The 18,393-nt window shown below is 41.3% G+C and overlaps 1 protein-coding gene across 2 annotated transcripts in view; it reads left to right on the forward strand.

Annotated features, from left to right (window-relative positions):
• Positions 1 to 10,367, forward strand: part of med1l (mediator complex subunit 1-like) — an 18,067-nt gene extending 7,700 nt beyond the window's left edge. Inside the window, exons 5-17 of one of the 2 annotated variants that reach the window (XM_081353272.1) lie at positions 2,111 to 2,243; positions 3,253 to 3,281; positions 3,371 to 3,442; positions 3,522 to 3,596; positions 3,680 to 3,756; positions 3,838 to 3,903; positions 4,549 to 4,660; positions 6,098 to 6,222; positions 6,320 to 6,423; positions 6,636 to 6,834; positions 6,951 to 7,052; positions 8,882 to 8,984; positions 9,970 to 10,367. In XM_081353272.1, the coding sequence (XP_081209398.1) occupies positions 2,111 to 2,243; positions 3,253 to 3,281; positions 3,371 to 3,442; positions 3,522 to 3,596; positions 3,680 to 3,756; positions 3,838 to 3,903; positions 4,549 to 4,660; positions 6,098 to 6,222; positions 6,320 to 6,423; positions 6,636 to 6,834; positions 6,951 to 7,052; positions 8,882 to 8,984; positions 9,970 to 10,282 (1,510 nt within the window). In that variant the 3' untranslated portion in view covers positions 10,283 to 10,367. The remainder of the gene's footprint in view (positions 1 to 2,110; positions 2,244 to 3,252; positions 3,282 to 3,370; positions 3,443 to 3,521; positions 3,597 to 3,679; positions 3,757 to 3,837; positions 3,904 to 4,548; positions 4,661 to 6,097; positions 6,223 to 6,319; positions 6,424 to 6,635; positions 6,835 to 6,950; positions 7,053 to 8,881; positions 8,985 to 9,969) is intronic. The other variant, XM_081353273.1, reaches the window with a different exon arrangement.
• The last annotated feature ends 8,026 nt before the right edge of the window (positions 10,368 to 18,393 follow it).

The raw sequence follows: 18,393 nt of genomic DNA on the forward strand, positions 1-18,393 counted from the left end.
GATAACACACACCGCGGGTTCACTTTCAGACTTGTGTACTTTACGATGCTGTGAGGAATAATACTATCTTGATAATAATCCTGCAAAAATTTACCCCAGAAGTTCTGGAAGTATCATTTCGAGGAGCAAACGGATCCCGCTGAGGAATAGGTCAGTTCTGTTTGCTTTGTTCTAATCTGAATGAATGAACGCAGAGATGCGTGCTGTTGTGGAGCTACTATAGCTGGCAAAAATACTGTTTAAATATTGATCGCGTTTCTGTGTATGAATGAATGAACGAACGAACGCACAGATGCGCGCTGTTGTGGAGCTACTACAGCTGGCAAAAATACTGTTTTAATATGAATCGCGAATACAAAGAAAGATTACACTGGAAATATTGTTATTTTAAATGTTGTTGTAATTGTATAACCTTAAAAAAACAAAACAAAAAAAAACATATATATATATATATATATATATATATATATATATATATATATATATATATATATATATTTATTTATATAAGGATAGATGTAAACAAAATCTTAAAAGGTCATTATAAGCCTTCTCTTTAAATAATTGTATTATGCTTTATTAGTGACACATTTGGGAAGAGAATATATTCCAAATCTGAAAATACAGTATGAGAACAATTAACTGCACAATTTCTAGAAATGTTTACCTTGGATATTGTACAATTTGCAAGGAAAATTTGTGGAAAAAAACAACAAACCAGTTATATATTGTCCTTGCATTCTTGTGGCTCATTCACACACCTGAATGAAAGGCTCATTACGTATGCAGCCTCATTATGCGGGCCCCATTGACTCCACAGGTGTGAATCACGCCCACCCGCATATGGCCTTTCCAAACAAAAAGTGTTTTACAAGATTTAAATCAATGAATTGTGTTATGTGAATGATTAGGCAGGATGATTTTCACATAATTTTGAAGAAAAAATTCTAGGCAACGTCATCCATTAGTCAGAAGTCTTATTTACATATATTTAGAATATGTTTTATGGCCTTATTTCAGAAACTTTAGTTTTTTGTTTTTGAAAAAAACATGCATAAACATTATTCTATCAAAAATACAAACATGTACATGCAAGTTGTTCACATATTATGGTAGCCCTGTTTGTGCTAAATAGTGAATTTACACCTTTGCCATTAATATGTTTATAAGCAACTGAAAAAAGCACAAATGTCAGGGCATGTCAGAACATCTCAAGGACCCCAAAAACCCCTCAGACCCCAGAGGGTTAAGTTTGACCGTATTTTCGTTTTCGGTCAAATTGCCTGTTGAATGGGAGTGCTTGGGGCACGACTATGATAGCATCAAAAATCGCTATTTTTAAAACACTAAGAAGGCTCGACACAACATGTAACTGTGCTCTCAGTATCACCAGGGGCTCTACACATGAACTCCAGCATTGAGGACAGTGTTTGTGTACACAGAGTTTACTAAAAAGAAAGATTTTGAACAACTCACTGAAACTGTGTCCGCCGGCATTTTGACAGTCAAAAATAGTCGATCTCCGAATGCAACGTAACGGGGAGGAGTGTAAAGATGGAAAGCTCCTAAAGCTTAGTTCAATATAAATTCACGGATAACTTGTTGTTTTGTCGTTAGTGAAAATCAGTATTGACCTTGTATTTGAAAAAGGATCCTCATATAAGAAGCAAAACTAAAATTCAGAGTCCATTCACATTCGGAGATCGACTATTAAATATAAAATGAACTACGGGGGACTTTAACATTATTACGAGGACATAAAAGATCACGATCTCTATACAATTCGCTTCAAGATCGATCACGATGTAAAATCATCAGATCGCCCATGTGTACAACCAATGGCAGAAGGAGGGATTATTCTGGAAAACCTGTTTGAATACAGTCTTTTTTCACTATAAATCGACGTAGAACAAACACCTGTGTTGAATTGATTGTTCAAATGAAGTTGTTTTTCAGTTGTATTTGCATCGTCTTTGTTTGCATGCCTCCCAATGTAATACTGTGTCAATATTGTCTTGGATCGCTATCATATTTCTTTGCTGTTACTTCCTGAACTCGTAGTGCAGCTGGCTCTTCCTCAGTGACGCTGACTAACTCCTGGTGTGTGTAGATTGGGGTCACACCTGAGCCCCACTGAGACGGTGTGCTATCTGACCGCAGACCTGTTTTACATCGAAGTGCTCCTGCTGCCGGGAGGACGCGTGGAAGATGTGCGGGCGGCCCATCGCGGCGAAGCTCCGGTGGTGAGACAGAGGGCTCAGAAATGTGCTTTTTTTTTTTTGGTTAATTACTGTAAAAAATTATCGTGATTTTAACAGTAAAAGACTGTAAAAAATACTACAGTGAAAAACTGTTAATTGGTTAACAGTTTCTTTACTATATACGGTGATAACTGTGATATATCTAATCGTACATTTAATGTGATTTTACAGAAATATACCATTAAATTGACAGTTTTTGGAAGTGAAAAAGAACAAGTCATTGTATAATTTACAGTGAAAAAACATAAATTGACATTCCCACAATTCCCTGCAGGACATTGGTGCATTGGTGGTTGTCAATGTATTACAACGGTACAAAACGGGTATTAGTACTTCAAAAGGTTGTTAAATCAACATTATGTCAGATAATGAAATGTTGTTTACTGTAAATTTTAGCCAAGTCTGTAAAACCTAAAATGTTGCTTCCATATTTTATACGGTACATTTCTGGCAAACACAGCTGCCAGTTTTTTTTTACCGTAAATTTAACACAGTAAAAATGTTTACAGTGTAATTACAGTATATAGCACAATTTATTGCAACTACAGTTGCCCAATAATAAAATGTAATATCAAAATACAAAGACATCACAAATTAGCATAAAACAACAACAGAAAATATGACTCAACAACCAGAGGAATTAAAAGCCTGAGTTAAAATCAAGAGTTTTTAACAATGATTTAAAGCTCTAAATAGTCTGATGTGAACGGGTAACACATCCCACAGTTTCGGGCCGCAGTCACCCCTAAGGTTAAATCTAGATCTTGGAATCAGGAGTGACTGATCGGATCTGTCAGATGTATGATGTTTCATTAAGGAATTTAGATATGTTGGTGCCAAACCATTTAAGGAAACCATCGGAGTGAAGATGAAATCGGTGTAATGTGCTCTCGCTTTCGTGTACCTGTCAATGTCAATATTCATATTCACTATGTGGGAAAGATTCTGTGAGCTGCATTCATGTTTTTTTTTATGTTTGTTTGTTTTTTAGTCCAGTCCATCACTCCTTCAGTTGTTAAGGTAAATATAAATATTCTTTATTTCTAGAGAAACGTGTGATACATATATCCTTTTTAGAGTGGGAGTAAAATGTTCTCGTATTCCCACAGGATGAAGAAATTTCAAGAGTTCTCTCTAAAGTTGGATGATCTCGTCTCCTTTTACAACATCCAGGGAGACAGGTATTGCCTTCTGGTCTCTGATTAGGAGGTGAGAATGTATTTGCATATTTCTCTCATTATGATGAGTGTGTTCTGGCAGTGATGTCAAGGCTAAGATCTACTCTGCTCTTCGGCACCTGGAAGCTGATCTCTTCAAAATATCCCATTTACCAAGGTGAGGGAAACTAGCACTAACACACGATTCAAGATGAGTGTATCATCGTATAAAGTGATGAGCAATGCCTCTTATACTCGTAGATCTTTGAGAGAAAGTGACCTTCACGTCGACCTCATAATGAACGGCAGGATTGGGAACGTCCAGCCGGGCAGAGACGGTACGCGAGGGGAAAACTGTGTCGGATCAGCACGTTTTATTATAAATATTAAAGCGTTCTTTCGCTCCACCTTCCTCACAGGAACTCCAATGACAGTCGAGTACTACATAAGTCCATTAGATGTTCTCATGGGGTTGTCGGACACAGGTATTAAAACATGGAACTTCTAATGCAGTGTTTAATATTATTTATATACTGTTATAGTATTTATTCATTTTCAAAGTAGCTTAGATTTTAATATTATTAGGGATGCACCGATATTAACATTTTGGCCGATACCGATAATTCTTTATATTTGAAGGCTGATAACCGATATATTGGCCGATAAATCTAAATCCAAATTTTTATATAATTTTTGAGATCCTGATTACAAAACAAGTCACCATTAACAGCCATGTCCCAAACACACAATTACAATGATGTTCTCATTATAATGTTATGTAACTTATATGACAGACATTTTTGAAGTTATTTCAAGCAATTCAAACCCTTAATGTTGAACAGTGCGCATCTGAAGCGTCTCAGCTGAAGGAAATAATCCATTATTTATCGGCTTTAATATATCGGCCACATTTTCTTATCGGGCCGATAACGTTAAAGATGAACACACATCGGCCGATACCGATATTGTGGCCGATATATCGTGCATCCCTAACTATTATAAAATATGAAGTAGCATCAGTATTAATGTAATGTTTAGATGTAATGCAGAGCATTGAGTCAAGTATGAAGTGATTTCCATGCTACTCGGTGTGTAAGCCTTGTGCTGGTGTGGTGTTGAACTCAATCTAGGTGATGTTAGTAGAGGCCGGATTGCTCTGGTGATGGTGGGAAACAGTGACACCCCACAGAGACTGCAGATCGAGTCGCTGATCTCTTCTCCACCGCAGGTCGACTCTCTCGGGTGAGTGCTGGAGTCAGAGATGTGACCCGGCAGCACTACAGATCATGTTTATAAGTAGTATTAACACAAAGGTTGCAGTCAAGGAAATGGCGAGGGTATAGTCAGGGCCTGTTTACACCTGGTCACATCATGCGTGTTTTATGATCTCATGTTGACACTTGGCCACATAGGTGTCTCCGCAAACAAATATAAATCCAATCTTCAGTTCCCACGCAACATGGAAATTCACATCAACGGAAGCAACATATGTGCTTTTTTATTTATCATTAGCTAATTTTAAGATCAGATCGCAGGTGTTTGATTGAGGAGATGAGGTCATGATGAGGCCCGAAACCAGCACATCCAGTGCAAGTAGACTTTGACTATTTAGTTTTACTTAACATTATTTTATTCATCCACTTTATTGATGAGACCTGTTTGAAGGATATTGGTTTACTTATGGCCTTTTTGTACACTTGAGCTTAACTGAGACTTGAGTTTGTAGACTTTAAGAGGCTGTTGTGTTGACCTTTATTTATTGCAATATTTTGGTGTTTAGCTTTATTTTGATTTTAGAAAATAACAAAATCAATTTTCTTATTTTCACTGGCATGTCTCTTAGGTGTCGTGGACTAGTGCATCTTTGAGCCTACGTTCAGTATGAGTAAAATACTTACTGTTAAAATCAGATACTCTAAGACCTTTACTCAAGTCGAATTGGAATTGGTGACTTGTAACTTAAGAAGTAATTTTTGCTGTAAGGTATTTGTACTTTTACTCAAGTATGGTTTTCAGGTACTCTTTACAGCTCTGAGTCTGTTGATGAAGATGATTTTGTGTTGAGCGCCAAATTCATTTGCTGCAGTTTGCACGTCGGCTTGCTGAAAAAATAAATACTCCGTAAATTTGACATAAATGGCTTCAACATGCATATGCATTTGCACTTATCCAGTCTCTCAAATCTCAAATGTTTTGAAGGGCATTTATGCCAGATTTACTAAACCACAAATTAGCATGAAAGCGCAAAACCAAAAAAGCTCAAATGGGAGTAGAAAGTTCTGCGCACGATCTACTGACAACACGCAAATGAAAAAAAACGGATTCAACCGGATCATTTCCATAATGGCCAACGCAATCTATCAAGAGCAGCGCAAATTGGCGCAAATACAAGAAAATTGACTAGCGCAAACCTTAGTAAATCACCTTGCATGATTCATTTAAATACTCTCCTCCCATAAATTTTCCGTCTGAAAGGGGAACTCCTACAAATGCATATGCAATAATGCCAAAAGAGGCTTTGCGTTGGAGCTGTTAGTAAATCTGGCCCCTGGTGTTTTCACGAACGGATTCGCATGCAGTGGCCAGGTGTAAACAGACCTTTCCCAGCTCCCTTTAACTCTAGTTTAGCTCTATAGAGAGAAGAATGAATGGTGCCAGATTGATTTCTCTATGCTTTAGGTTTCCAGTGTTTCAGCCGCTCACCGACTCCTGCTCAGAATTACTCCCCGCCACCTTTCTTCTCAAACTACAGCCACCGTTACCCATGCTTAGCTCCTTCATCGAGAAAATGAGCACAATCACAGGTGCATTAGTCCCTGAGATCTGTCCTATAAGAAATGCACTGTTTTTGAACAACATCATGTAGCTTTGCCAAGTAACCAGTCTCGTAACGTCACTCAGATGGGGTCATGTCTGAGAAACACCTGCAGGTGGAGCCTCTACCTCAACTTCTCATCAAGCAGAACTCCCAGATCTCCTGGACAGATGGGATTCAGTTTGTTGTGGTATACTTTACATAAACTGTTAGCCATGATAACTCTCTTTATTGCATATTCAGAACTGTTGTTTTGTCCATTACTGGCTACTGTTGCAGACCGTTATTTGCATTGACTTGTACTTGTCATTCTTTGCTGCTAGAAGAGTGTTTATTTTGGGAGGGCTTCATTGATTTTGCTCTGTTTTATTTTCCTTGGTTGTCGTCTTTCACATTTTTCAGCCATTGCCTGCCTCTGAGTACCACAGTTATGTGTTCCCCGGGGCCGAATGGGGCCGCGAATCATGGAAAGGAGCCTTAATTCACACAGTCCCCTTCCATCACCCCGGCCACGTCCCTGCCTTGCTAAACGTCCTTCGCCATCAGTCGGCCGTCAATGTGCTGATGGAAAGCTGTTTCAGTGACCACAACCATCACATAGGTTATTATAATGCAACTTATTCATGCATTCAGCTGGCAGTAGACGGGCAACTCGCTCTCCTGGCCATCTCAGACTCATTTGTGTAATATCCGATTCTCATTTTTCATATACTGTAGATGCTGGCTTACAGTATGACTTGAGATGCGAGGTCCTTCCAGAATCAGACAACTGCCTTTCTGTTACATTCAGCCTTGACGATAGCAACCACCTGGCTGTTCGTAAGCACTTTTACACACATTGGCCGGTTATGAATGATGTACAGTGGATTCACTATACAGTATACACTCACCTAAAGGATTATTAGGAACACCATACTAATACTGTGTTTGACCCCCCTTTCGCCTTCAGAACTGCCTTAATTCTACGTGGCATTGATTCAACAAGGTGCTGAAAGCATTCTTTAGAAATGTTGGCCCATATTGATAGGATAGCATCTTGCAGTTGATGGAGATTTGTGGGATGCACATCCAGGGCACGAAGCTCCCGTTCCACCACATCCCAAAGATGCTCTATTGGGTTGAGATCTGGTGACTATTTTAGTACAGTGAACTCATTGTCATGTTCAAGAAACCAGTTTGAAATGATTCGAGCTTTGTGACATGGTGCATTATCCTGCTGGAAGTAGCCACCAGAGGATGGGTACATGGTGGTCATAAAGGGATGGACATGGTCAGAAACAATGCTCAGGTAGGCCGTGGCATTTAAACGATGCCCAATTGGCACTAAGGGGCCTAAAGTGTGCCAAGAAAACATCCCCCACACCATTACACCACCACCACCAGCCTGCACAGTGTTAACAAGGCATGATGGATCCATGTTCTCATTCTGTTTACGCCAAATTCTGACTCTACCATCTGAATGTCTCAACAGAAATCGAGACTCATCAGACCAGGCAACATTTTTCCAGTCTTCAACTGTCCAATTTTGGTGAGCTCGTGCAAATTGTAGCCTCTTTTTCCTATTTGTAGTGGAGATGAGTGGTACCCGGTGGGGTCTTCTGCTGTTGTAGCCCATCCGCCTCAAGGTTGTGCGTGTTGTGGCTTCACAAATGCTTTGCTGCATACCTCGGTTGTAACGAGTGGTTATTTCAGTCAAAGTTGCTCTTCTATCAGCTTGAATCAGTCGGCCCATTCTCCTCTGACCTCTAGCATCAACAAGGCATTTTCGCCCACAGGACTGCCGCATACTGGATGTTTTTCCCTTTTCACACCATTCCTTGTAAACCCTAGAAATGGTTGTGCGTGAAAATCCCAGTAACTGAGCAGATTGTGAAATACTCAGACCGGCCCGTCTGGCACCAACAACCATGCCACGCTCAAAATTGCTTAAATCACCTTTCTTTCCCATTCTGACATTCAGTTTGGAGTTCAGGAGATTGTCTTGACCAGGACCACACCCCTAAATGCATTGAAGCAACTGCCATGTGATTGGTTGATTAATTGCATTAATGAGAAATTGAACTGGTGTTCCTAATAATCCTTTAGGTGAGTGTAGTCTAAGATTAAGGGAATTCATTGCATGCTAATTGAACTGTTTTGCATCTATTTTAAAGTCCCCCTGTAGTCAATAAGTGTATTCCTTAAAACTCATCTTTGATCACCAAAATGACATATTTAAAGTTTTTTCCTTGAAATGCCTTAAAACATCTTGAATGTAACTCGACACCCTTGCCTCATTTAGTATGCGTGGTTCTATGAATATGCAAATGAGCCCCGCCTCCACTCACTCAGCTCAGAGATCCACTGGTTGACGATCACACGTTGATCTGATTGGTTACAAGGTAGTTTGTGACGTCAGAAACACCAGCGATTTCAAAGCGTGTTTTTGAGACTGTCTTTGGTTCACTGCAGTTTTAAGGAGAAAATACTCAGCAATGCTGTCGACTTATGAATTTACACATGCTTTGTCTTAAAGCAGATTAAAAACACCACATAGACACATATAACAACATTAAAAGCTTATCTTTCACCACAGGGGGACTTTAACACATCCTGTGGAAACAATCAGCACATGTATAGTATTGAACACGTGATGTTTACTGCACTAGTTCAGGTGACGGTGGAGGATTCTCATCAGACGAGCTGCAGACTTCTGATGCCTGATTTAGTGGATCATAAATTGGATGACTACATATCCCGAGTCCTTATGCGGTACGTGCAACATTTTGCTGTTTGCATCAACACTCCACATGTTCACTAATTACGGTGATTGTCATTTTGCACTTAGAAACTGTTCAAACAAATGTGAAAAACTATGTATTGTTAACCATACTCAATACTTAAAGGGATAGTTCACCCACAAATTAAAATTGCCATCAGGTTACTTGCCCTTGTTCCAAATTCATAAGACTTTTGTTCATCTTTGAAATGCATAAGATATTTTTAATGAAACCTGAGAGATTTCTGTCCCTCCATTGAAAAGTCCATTCCACCAAAACATTAATGTTGCAAAAAGTCCATAACGAAATGCATACGAGTGGAATGGTTTAATACCCATTTCTGATAAGACCCGATCATTGTGTTTTATGACGAACAGATTTTGTTTGCATATATAATCATTGACAAATGCACATAAATAGAGCACATCAGAAATGATAGTCAAGTCACCTTTATTTATATATCGCTTTTAGTTTTAAAGTAACTTAGTTTTCTAGCTAAAGTAAGTTTTTGATTGATTCACTTCCGATGCAAAGATCATTAACTTAGGGGCCGCTAACACGACACCGGGTAAAGCTCATATGAGTTTGCTTGATGCACGAGGGACCGAAATCTCAAGATTGATTAACAATCTGTGTTTTGAAGATGAACAAAGTCTCATTGGTTTGATGACAGAATCATTTTTTGGGGGGAAAACTATTTATTTTCAGCAAAATGAGATGCTTTCCAGAACTCAGCTCTTATTCGAAACATTCTTCACATCCTCCAGAGTCCTGCCATGTTTACTAAACATTTGGGCCAGTTTGATTGCTTTCACCTACGTGTAAGGGTTTAGTAGTCACAGATTTCATGACGTTTAAAACAAAAAATGTGTTTAAAAGCGAGCCTTGTCCCTAACTACAGCTTGTGCTCTGGAAATTAAATTTCTGTTTTGAATCCTCATTCACCCTCTTTTTTTTTTTTTTTTTTTTTTTTTAAGATGCATGTCCATCCCCATCACAATGAGGGCCATACGCAAGAAAGTGTCCAGCCTGACGACCCGAGCCGTACCTGTACCTGACCCGGAGCTCAGCACTGCAATGGAGATCACATCAACTCCTCGCTCAGTCTCCCATGAGGCCGTTCAGGAGGAGAGAACGGCCTCTTCTTCTCCAGGCTACTATCTCATGTCTGTTTCTTCCCCAGTGGCTGATAATGCTAATACAGATGCAGTTGCTAACCCTTCCCCGTGTGCTTCTCTGGCTGTGTATTCACACTGGGTGACCAGTGGACTTCCAGCAGAGCTCCTATAGTAGGAGTGATTTTACTAGAGAATATTTTAAGAGTTTTCTATTTTAGACAAATCTTAAATAAAGAAGTTAACTTAAAGTCACCATGAAATCAATATTGACAATATTTTTTTTATTTTTTTTGGAATATTGCAGTATTTATCATAAGTGATTTTTCCGTGCACATCATTTTTAATTCCTGTTCCTGGTAATCTTGAATCAGAATAAGTTCCTCTTACAGCATCTCTTCTCTTTTCTGATGACGAACCTGTCACTCACATGAGATCAGCCAATTGCAAACCACAACCATCCAATCAATTCCTGCCCAAAATTCTTGTTCCAAAAGCCATTTCACTTGGATATCCAGTACATCACAACAGGGGAGAAAATAAGAGCTTATATAATATGAATTACGGTCTGAATAAGAAATCAAAGCTGTTCCTGGTCATAATGTTCTAGTGGCTGTGTTCGGGACACCTGTAGAATTGCAGCAAGGGTCTGAAATTAACACTTGCCAAGCAGAAAATGCAAGTAAAGGTTGTGGATTTGAATATGCAACATGTGCTGCTAACCATCTTCTCAAATTTGTAATGAGAATCATTTATAAAACTGCGGTCAAGAAAAGAGAAGCTTTAGGGTCTCCCTGCAGTTTTCTGACAAATTAAAAGCTCTGGTTTAACATTTGAATTTAAAATGAAAGAAATGAAGACTGCCATAGATATTTATGGAAGCTTGTTTCTGCCACATAATTTAAAACATACAAAGGGTAATGGCAAAAAAATTCTCATTTTTACTTCTATTTTTCTTGCAATTTTGTTATGGCCACAGAAAAAAATAACAAAAAAAGGTAATTTCGGCTTTTATCTCTCAATTCTGAGTTCTTTTTTCAGAATTGTGAGGAAAAAGTAGCAATTACTTTTTTTTTTATTATTCTGTGACGGAAATAATCTTCAGTAAATATTAGTATTGTAATGTCCTGTAAAATGTCTCAATCACTGCTGAGGAAATAAGACAACAAAATTACGCTGGCATATATTTAAGAAAAAGTCATGTTCTTGTTTTTGGTTATTTGACAGTGAGTCTGGCCATAAATTAAATCCCCTTATTTTAATTTGTCAGCGACTGTAATTATCATGTTTTTATTAATTATTATGTTTTATTTGGGAACTTAGACCTGCAATATTCAGACATGTCTGCTTGTACTTTGTGGTCCCAAATACTGTATATCTTAATCCTACTTAAAAATGAATGAAACTGGGCCTATATTAAATAACAACATACAACCAAGTGCAAAAAATCCCGCCATAAATACATCGAGCTTTAGGGAACATTTTCCGCATTATAATGTAAAGCACATGCAGAACATCCATAGTTCAGTTAATACAGGCACACAACCAATACAATAATCAGCATCCTGCTCCAAAGGTCATCTGTGGTGAGATTAAAATTCAAGGAAAGTTGGGAACAAAATGTGTAGTGGCTAATTTTTCTTTATTAACATGAAACACAGTAGCAAGTGATGCATGTCTGAGACCTTCTGCTTGACAAACTCGTATATACTACTGTAAGTGGTCACATTTGTTTAGTATTCTTAAAAGCATTGCACACAGTAATACTTATTACTTTAATATAGCTTGACAGCTGTATTACTGTATTGTACCATGTTAATATATCTGGGCACAGATGAGCAGTAGGCTAATACAGTACTTAAAAACGTACTCGGTTACTTGCGTAACCTTGGTTCCCTGAAAGTAACGGTTCACTTGTATTGCGTTGCTAGACGCTATGGGAAAACTCCTTTTCTCGAGAATATTGAAGCCTTTATTTTAAAACGCAGTGCAGCTGCACAGCCAGCACAGTGCAGAGCTGTATAGCGTGCTGATTGGCTGGGCTGCGGGAACTGCACGAACCTATGGTGAAGCGGCAAGGACGCGTGAACCTATCAGGGCGCTTCCCACCTCGCTCGTGGCGAAACCCGCCAAAATGGCCACCGCACAAATGTCTTCAATTGGTACACCACTGTACCATGCCCATGAAGAGGCCATGCCCCTTGTGGAATGAGCCCTGATGCCTATGGGGCATCGCCCACTCGCTTGACGGATGCTAGGGCTAGCAGGAGTGTGGTCTTGAGCGAAAGTGGCTTTAAGTCAGCCGGCTGAAGCGGCTCGAAAGGGGGTCCCCTAAGGGCCTTGAGGACCGTGGATAGGTCCCATGAGGGTATAGAGGGAGGACGAGGCGGGTTCAGCCTCCTGGCCCCCTTGAGGAAGCGTCCGACCAGGTCGTTCCTGTGTTCCTGTGTGCCTGTTGGAGGCATCCGTCGTGACCACCTTCCTCCTCGAGACTTGACCCATGATTACACCTGACTGGTACCAGATGGTGTCTTTCCAAGGGGCCAGGGACGTCCTTTTTATCAAATTTCTTTGAAACGTTCTGAGGGGCAGGTAAGAGCCCGCTTTGAACGAAGCCACTAGCTGTTGAATGGAGAGAGCACGGGTTGGCGTGAACCAAGCTCTCATCTGAACAGAGTTGATAACTGTTCCCAGGAAGGTTATATTTTGGCTGGGGGACAGTACACTCTTGGAGAAGTTTATCCTGAGCCCAAGGCATTCTAGATGGCTGAGGAGCCAGGACTTGTGAGTCTGTAACTCGGCCTCTGACTGGGCCAAAATGAACCAGTCATCAAGGTAGTTCAGAATGTGCATTCCCTGCTGTCTCAGGGGGGAGAGAGCTGCATCCATGCATTTCGTAAACGTACAAGGTGCCAGTGACCGACCGAATGGCAGGACTGTTTACTGATAAGCCTGCCCCTCGAAGGTGAATCTCAAGAATGGCCTGTGATGGGGGGCTATTTGGATGTGAAAGTAAGCATCTTTCAGATCCACTGACAAAAAACAATCCCCTAGGCGATTCTGCGAGAGGATTTGTTTGGTCATTAACATCCTGAATGGCCGTCTCATGAGGGGCTTGTTCAGGTTTCTGAGATCTAGAATAGAACTTGAGGCCGGCATCCTTTTCGGCACGAGGAAGTAACGGCTGTAAAAGCCTGACTCGCTCTGTGAAGGGGGAACTGTCTCGACAGCCCCCTTTGCTTGCAGGTTTAACACTTCAGTGCGGAGGACGTGAGCCATGTTGCTCCTTACCGATGTGTTGACCACGACATGAAAGCGCGGAGGTCTGCGCGCAAATTGGAGCGAGCAGCCTTGTTTTATTGTGTTCAGTACCCATATTGACACATCGGGGATGGCTTCCCAAGCCTTGGCCCGAGTGACTAGGTGCTGAATAAAGTCTGGGGGCGGGCCGCCGTGTGTCGGGGACCCGGCCGGCCAGGTGTTTCAGAGAGGAAAAGTGCTCTTTTTCTGAGAATTTTTGTGCTTTATTTTTGTCGCTGTTGAAATGGCGTTTGTTTGCAAGGGTGCGTGAACGGGCCCAATTAGACTGCAATTATAACATTTCCAGCCGCCTGGACTGAAAAGGGGGCTGGAAGAAGCACGCAAGCTCTTTTTAGGGGTGGTCCGGCCGCAGCGAGACTTAACCCCCTCCTCTTCCTTTCTATCCTTGGTCTAGGAAGGCTTCCAAGGCTTAGGGACAGAACGGGAGCGTTTGGGCAGAAAGTGTCGCATGGCCTGCGTAGACTTCTGTGCTTCCATGAAACGCTCAGCGAAGCCCTTCACCGCGGGACCAAAGAGGCCGGTGGTATAAACTGGGGAGTCCTGGAAGGCAGTCTTGTCTGTGTCCTTTATCTCCGTGAGATTAAGCCACACGTGGCGCTCGAGCTCTACCAGGCTGGCCATGCTTCTTCCAATGTCCTGGGCGGTGGTCTTTGTGGCGGTCAGGTCAGTAGCGCTGCGCAGATTGCGAAAGGCCGTGGGGTCCGGTCCAGACTCGTCCATGGAGTGGAGGAGTTTCGCCTGGAACACTTGGAGGACCGCCATAGTGTTGCAGGGCTGAAGCAGCGGACGCATAGGCTCGGCCAGCAAGAGCTGAAGTGGTCCTGCACGGCTTGGATGGGTGAGTCACTTTAGACCTTCATCCAACGCGGTGGGCGGGCAGAGATGTGCAGCCAGCGCTTCCTCTAGGGGGGGCAGCTTCTCATACCCCTTTTCCTCGGCGCCATCGAGAGGCAGAAGTGCGTGGGCGGGCCGAGTAGGGGGCGCGCCATTACTTCGTCATGAACCTCAGGGAAGAACGGCGCTAATCGCTGACGAGGGGCTTACTGGTGCCCCAGCAGGAACCATTCTGCCCACTCTGGTGTCGCTTTTGCTGGTCTGAGACGGGGTCGTCGGGGCACGCGGGGACTGAGCCGACGTGAACTCGCTCGTCTCCATGCGCTCTTGTGTCCTCTGACCCCACCGTTTTTTCCTCCGAGGTTCCGCAGAGAGGAGTAGTAGACCCAGTAGGAGCGCAGCATTTGAAACCACGCCGCGCTGCTCTTTTAGAAAGAAATTAGCCTTTTAGGCGGTTTTGCTCGTTAAAAGGATATGTCGTCGGATGGCCTTGTTTCGGCGGCGAGAAGGCTTTCAAGCAGGAGAAGATCAGCGAAGAGGTGAGTCGTCAATGAAGGAGATTAAATCTGATTCCTATGGCGAAATGGTCAACTTATATAGTCATGTAGCCATGCCCATTTTGGTGGGTTTCGCCACGAGCGAGGTGGGAAGCGCCCTGATAGGTTCACGCATCCTCGCCGCTTCACCATAGGTTCGTGCAGTTCCCGCAGCCCAGCCAATCAGCACGCTATACAGCTCTGCACTGTGCTGGCTGTGCAGCTGCACTGCGTTTTAAAATAAAGGCTTCAATATTCTCGAGAAAAGGAGTTTTCCCATAGCATCTAGCAACGCAATACAAGTGAACCATTCTCGAAAGCGGAAGCCAAGCCCACAGACCAAAATCACCGTATCGCGAGCAGCCATGACGTCACACATATATATATATATAGCCTATTTTATATATATATATAAATCACTTTTCTTTCGTTTTCCTATACGTTAGTCATCGTTCAGGTCAAGCCACAGGTTCAAGTGGGTACTTTTTAGAACGTGACGTCACGGTATATAATATGAAGACTCGAGTTGCTCATTCTGCATCACTTTGCCTTTGCTCACTTTACCTCTTCTCCAGTTCAGTTAATACTTTAAACATGGGACAACGAATTTCATCATGTTGTGCGAGTGACTGTCAGTGTGATCAGTTTACAGGACTGTACACTACAACAACAATCAGATCAGACACTAGTACAGTGAAACACATCATCCACAAACAGTAGGTGGGAAAAAAGTCAAGGAGAGGAAAAAGGGAAATTCTCTCTCCTTACTTCGAAGAGCTGGAAACATATTCAAGAAGACCAGCTCAGGTCAGGGTGAAAAAGAGGAGACTGTTGGTAAATCATACACACTTATTTGTATGTTTTTGGGAGAGTAACGTACACAGTCAAAGTCTGTAACTTAAATTTAGTTGCCGTATGACATGCATAATGTTATATGCACAAACATGAACTGACAACAACAGAATTCACCTGGCTGGAGTGAGACTGATTGAATCAATAACTGAGAGCCACTGGCAATATTTGAAAAATGCTAGAAAAGTGGGCAGACCCCAGCGGAGATAGAGGGGACGAACCGAGGTGCGGTGAGCTGGAACGTGCTTACGTCTCGCAGTACTGCTTACGTCACGTACCACCGCAAACATCCAATGGGAAAATTCAACTGCAGTAGCCACCGTTCCGCCTGAAGAGGGCAGCACGTTTTTACACCGTATATTGTAGAATTAAAACACTTTATACCCAAATGTCTAAAAAGTTACTCGAATCAATGAACAGCACTAATAAAGCCCCATTCTTACAGATCATTAACTAAAAAAAGTTGGTTTAGGGTTTAGTTACCCTTTAAGTTTACTTTTTTTTTTTTTTTTTACTTTTTTTCACTTCAGCAATAATCTGCCAAGTGTCGTCTTTGAAAAGAGATCAAACTTCAGTCTGTTGCTCTAAAGCATTCAGGATTTACCAGTTTAAGCTGGAAAATACATTTTCAGGTCTACGCTCAAACAGTGAATGGATTATAAATACAGTGTAAATATAATTTAGAACCATAAAATTCCCTAAAAATATTAAATAAAAAAAACATTATCGAACTAAAATATAGTCCATTAATTTAATTAAAAATAAACAAAAATCTGCCATTTTTGACCGACTTGCTTCAGTGTCCCGGTCAAAACGCCTCCTCAAAAGTGTGTGTTTTTGTTGACTGCAATGTTTTGCACCTCATCCTATAAAAGGAACAAATGTTTCATAAAACTAAACCTCACATTTTGTAACTTTAATCGCTGCAACTTCTCTCCAGGTCTCAGGTTTCACAGCATTTTCAAAACCACATACTGAGCAGCTGCTGAAGGTTTTCTTCCTGCTGTTCTGGTATCACATCTGCACGTGTGTGTGTGTGTGTGTGTGTGTGTGTGTGTGTGTGTGAGAGTGAGTGTGTGTGTGTGTGTGTGTGCCAGCCTGCATCAATAGAGCCCCAGAGACAGGAAGTAGATAGTGTTCTTGGGCTGTAGAGTATTTGGCTGTAAAGGTTGGCGTTTGACCCTCGTCCAGAGAGAGAGTGTGTGTGTGTGTGTGTGTGTGTGTGTGTGTGTGTGTGTGTGTGTGTGTGTGTGTGTGTGTGTGTGTGTGTGTGTGTGTGTGTGTGTGTGTGTGTGTGTGTGTGTGTGTGTGTGTGTGTGTGTGTGTGTGTGTGTGTGTGTGTGTGTGTGAGAGAGAGAGAGAGAGAGAGACTCTCCGGCTTGGCGTTTGACCCTCGTCCAGAGAGAGAGAGAGTGTGTGTGTGTGTGTGTGTGTGTGAGAGAGAGAGAGAGACTCTCCGGCTTGGCGTTTGACCCTCGTCCAGAGAGAGAGAGAGAGTGTGTGTGTGTGAGAGAGAGAGAGAGAGAGAGAAACTCTCCGGCTTGGCGTTTGACCCTCGTACACACACACACACACACACACAGCCAACAGACTCTGATTGGTCATGCAAGCCAACACACCAGTCGAAAGCAGACGCTAAACGTTTTCTCAAACTCGCTTCCAAGAAAAATAACATTTGTGCAACTCAACATGTTTTACAGACTCCGCTCAGATCTGCGTTTGATAGTTGGATAATAAATGAATACATAATTAACAACAGCCATTGGTATTTAAAAAAGACCTTTTTAAAAATGTGTGGTCCAGGAATAAAGTAGTAAGATCTTGTGAGAATTTGGCATGAGTCTATTCAGCTTTGTCATAATATGAATCTGATAAAGAGAGAGATGTTGACTTCTAAGACAATAAACGTCCATCGGCACTTGCAAACAATAAGGAACTTTGTATTGTTGCTACAACATAAAGGTCAAGGGCATTTACTGATTTATGGGAGTTTCATGGAAGTAATTCCTAGACAAAAATACCCTTATGATTCCTGTTTTGTTCAGAGTAAAAGGCTTCCGTTGATAGTCCCGAATACCTTTATTCTGCGCAGGAAGTCTCTAACTAACAATACACACACACGGTGAGGATGCAGACTGGTTTGGTTCATGCCCTTCACTGATATTAATATTTATTTTATTAATGCTCCACGGTTTCAGATGCATCTGTACATCGCAGTGTCGAGTGGGTCTTTACAGTTTTCTCAGAACTAGCTTCACGTTTCTGAGCCAGTTTTGCGCTGTTGGTGTGTCTGTGATCTTTAGAGGACCTGAAGTGAGTTTCCCACACGATCACACACGTTACTGTAGGAACTATGAACACGAGCCACTAACATTTGACAACCACAAAGTGGTTATTATAATGCAATGGCATTCAATTTTAAAGTGCTTCTTAAAAGACCAACACTCTTTATTATAATATATTAGACTATATCGTGTCGGGCAATGATTAATCACACCCAAATTAAAAGTTTGTGTTTACATAATATATGTGTTAGTACAGTGCATGTGTATACTTTTTTGTATATAAAAATACACACATATGCATGTATATATTTAAGAAAAAATTTGTCATTTAAAAATATAAATTATGTATAAATGTATATGCATGCAAATATTTCTTGCATACTGTGTATTATGTTAAATATTTATACACAGTAGGCCTACACACACATTATGTAAACACAGACTTTTATTTTAGATGC

This window comes from Scardinius erythrophthalmus (assembly GCF_964197995.2).
Source record: "Scardinius erythrophthalmus genome assembly, chromosome: 22".
NCBI classification, from domain to species: Eukaryota; Metazoa; Chordata; class Actinopteri; order Cypriniformes; family Leuciscidae; genus Scardinius; species Scardinius erythrophthalmus.